The sequence below is a fragment of the Panthera pardus genome, unplaced genomic scaffold, assembly GCF_024362965.1.
Source record: "Panthera pardus isolate Hobbes unplaced genomic scaffold, ASM2436296v1 HiC_scaffold_1, whole genome shotgun sequence".
NCBI classification, from domain to species: domain Eukaryota; kingdom Metazoa; phylum Chordata; class Mammalia; order Carnivora; family Felidae; genus Panthera; species Panthera pardus.
The window spans coordinates 6,357,537-6,360,843 of NW_026526654.1; the positions used below are offsets into that span (position 1 = coordinate 6,357,537).

Genomic DNA, 3,307 nt, shown 5'->3' on the forward strand with positions numbered 1-3,307 from the left:
AAACTAAAAAAAAAAAACTGGAAAGGGGGTAAGAAGAGAAGGAGGTGGGAAATAAAGAGAATCTATGGAAGAATGTCTGTATGTAAGATTATTGTCTGGTCATTTAAAAAATTTATTTTAGAGACACAGAGAGAGGGAGAATGAGAATGAGAGAGATCAGGAGATAGGAGGAAGAGAACAAAGAGACAAAATCTTAAGCAGGGCTCAATTCCATGACCCTGGAATCATGTCCAGATCCAAAATCAAGAATTGGACACTCAACTGACTGACCCACCCAGGCGCGCCTGTTCTCTGGTCATTTAGTTAAAAATGTCAGTAGTTCAAATTCTGTGTGAAGATAATTCCAATGTTAAAAACAATGAATGTCCCATCAGGTTGATGGTAATTTGATTATCATATGTCTTCTGAAGACCATCTTTTTCAGCAGTTCCTTTTTGACATACCATTTCAAAATCTTTTTTATGTCTGAGATGTGCCATCACTAGCATCGACTAACCTATATTCTCTCCAAAGACAGGTAAATGTTAATTTTCTTGATGCTTCCTTCATACTATCTGCCATTGTTTAATTTAAAAAAACATTATGGCAGAATCTTTTAGGAGGATCAAAACAAAATTGATAGAATAGAGTCTTACAAATAAACATCGTAAGTTTACAAAGACCTCTGGGCGAGAAGAAGAATGAGGGGCAGATACCATTCTCTTGGATTATGGATGTAAACAAGAGAGAGCATTGTGATAGTGTTTGAATTGGTGTTGCTCCATTTGAAAGAGTGAAATGTGCTCAAGAAAACAGAAGGAAGAGACATTTTTCTGTTGAAGAATAGACATTGAGAAAAATGCGATCAGGTTTTACAATATGGCTGAATGCTGTAAAAGGAGGACAATCATATAAGAAACACCACAGTTTACCAATGTTCATCTTACTATCTTCTTTCTCCAGAATATTAATCCTTCTATAAATTGACATCTGCAGGACGATGGAGGAAAGCAGCAACAGCTCTGAAAAAGGTTTTCTTCTCCTGGGATTTGCAGATGAACCCTGGCTTGAAAGGATCCTTTTCATCATAATTTTGCTTTTGTACATCTTTAACATTCTGGGGAACACTACCATTATTTTAGTATCTTGTTTAGTCCCCAAACTCCACACGCCAATGTACTTTTTCCTCAGCAATCTGTCTTGTGTGGACATCTGCTTTACCACCAGTGTTGCCCCACAGTTGCTAGTTACCATGAATAAGAAAGAGAAAAGTGTGAGCTATGATGGATGCGTGGCCCAGCTGTATGTGGCCATGGGGTTGGGTTCCTCTGAATGTATTCTCCTGGCAGTCATGGCTTATGATCGTTATGCTGCTGTCTGCCAGCCTCTGCAATATACAACCATTATGCATCCTCAGCTCTGTGCATCCCTTGCCAGCATAGCATGGCTCAGTGGACTGATCACCTCCTTAATCCAGTGTTCCCTTACTGTGCAGCTACCCCTTTGTGGACATCGCAAACTGGACCACATTTTCTGTGAGGTTCCTGTGCTCATCAAACTGGCCTGTGTGGACACAACTTTCAATGAAGTAGAACTCTTTGTGGCTAGTGTGATTTTTCTAGTTGTCCCAGTGTCACTCATCTTAGTCTCCTATGGCTTTATAACAAAAGCTGTGCTGAGGATAAAATCAGCAGCAGGGCGCTGGAAGGTTTTTGGGACTTGTTCATCCCACCTGATTGTGGTCATCATTTTCTATGGCACCATCATCTTTATGTACCTTCAGCCAGCCAAAAGTAGGTCAAAAAAACAGGGTAAGTTTGTCTCTCTTTTCTACACCATAGTCACCCCAGTCTTAAACCCCATTATCTATACTCTGAGAAACAAAGATGTGAAAGGGGCCTGGAGAACACTGGTAATGAGAAATGGTCTTACTCAGAAAATATATGACTTGTATGTATAACATAAATTTGCTACACTTAGCTCATGGATAATTTGTTCTAAGTGCTGTTTTTTTTCTTTTCTTTTTTTTTAACAATTCCATGAGAAGTAGCAAAAGACACAAAATTCTATGAGAAGCTAATATAAGTCCAGTCACAGTAGTGTTTTATCTTCCCAAACCTTGCACAAATCCAAGATCCTATGCTCTAGCTACAGAAAGATCTTTGCTCTTCTTTAGCCATACCATCAACTTTCATGCATAAATTATTTCACTCTGGAGTACATGTTTATCTGGTAAACCGCTACTTCTTTCTAAAGACTTAACTGAAATGTTACCTGCGCTTCTCAGCTTTCTTGAAATATAATTAATCTCACCCTTTCTGAAAAATTAATTGTGTCATAATATATATTCCCATAAAACATAAAATATAATTGGGGTGCCTGGGTGTCTCAGTCAGTTAAGAGTCTGACTCTTGATTTCAGCTCAGGTAATGATCTCTCGATTCGTGAGATCAAGCCATACATCAGGCTCTGTGCTGACAGTGTGGAGCCTGCTTGGAATTTTCTCCCTCCCTCTCTGCCCCGCCTCTGCTTGTGTTCTCTCTCTCTTTCTCTCAAAATAAATAAATAAATTAACTTAAAAAAATATATAAAACACTTTATTTCTACATTTTCACACATATTGTGTACATATAAACACTTTATATATATGTTACATGTACATATTATATGTATAAATAACTTAAAAGTAATATATAATATACAACCATTTCTCCACTAGTTTAATCCAGAGAATGGACAAATTTCATTATATTGGCTTATTTATATTATGAAAACATAAAAATAATTCAGAATTGTAATACATTGATTAATTTGTAATGTATATTATGACTTTATTATTAAAGTAATGAAATGAGTAAGCTTGTATTAAGTTGATCAATTCATGTATTATTTATATTTATTCCCCTTCTCTTTAAAGGATTTAGAAATTGAGAGAAAGTGAAAGAAAGTGTGTATCATTCTTTATACCTCTGTCCAAAGAGAGTGAAATTCATCGATTTGTAAATTACAAGCATTTTAACAGAAATGTGCAGGCATAGAAAAATTGATTTAATCTACAGTCTTACTTTTACTTTCATTTTTTATTATGACAACCACAAGGAAAAAATAACCACTAAAACATCAGCAAAAACAAAAAAAGTATAATTAATACAGAATCTGTGTGGGCTTTCATGTGATTTAAACTTATTACTTTTATTTTATTATTTTATTTATTTTATTTTATTATTATTTTTTTTTTTTTAAAGAGAGAGAGTGAGCAGGGGAGAGAGTTAGAGGGAGGGACAGAATCTTAAGCAGGCTACACACTCAGCATGGAGCCTGACATAAG

General features: G+C 35.8%; 1 protein-coding gene across 1 annotated transcript; it reads left to right on the forward strand.

The window, feature by feature from the left end:
* Positions 1-979: 979 nt before the first annotated feature.
* On the forward strand, positions 980-1,939 carry LOC109257142 (olfactory receptor 2G6-like). Its single transcript, XM_019433105.2, has one exon. It carries the CDS (start codon positions 980-982, stop codon positions 1,937-1,939), a length of 960 nt encoding a protein of 319 aa, XP_019288650.2.
* Positions 1,940-3,307: the final 1,368 nt, after the last annotated feature.

Bases quoted from the DNA above. Each gene is read 5' to 3' on its own strand.
- LOC109257142 (XM_019433105.2), top strand. From the start codon at position 980: ATGGAGGAAAGCAGCAACAGCTCTGAAAAAGGTTTTCTTCTCCTGGGA.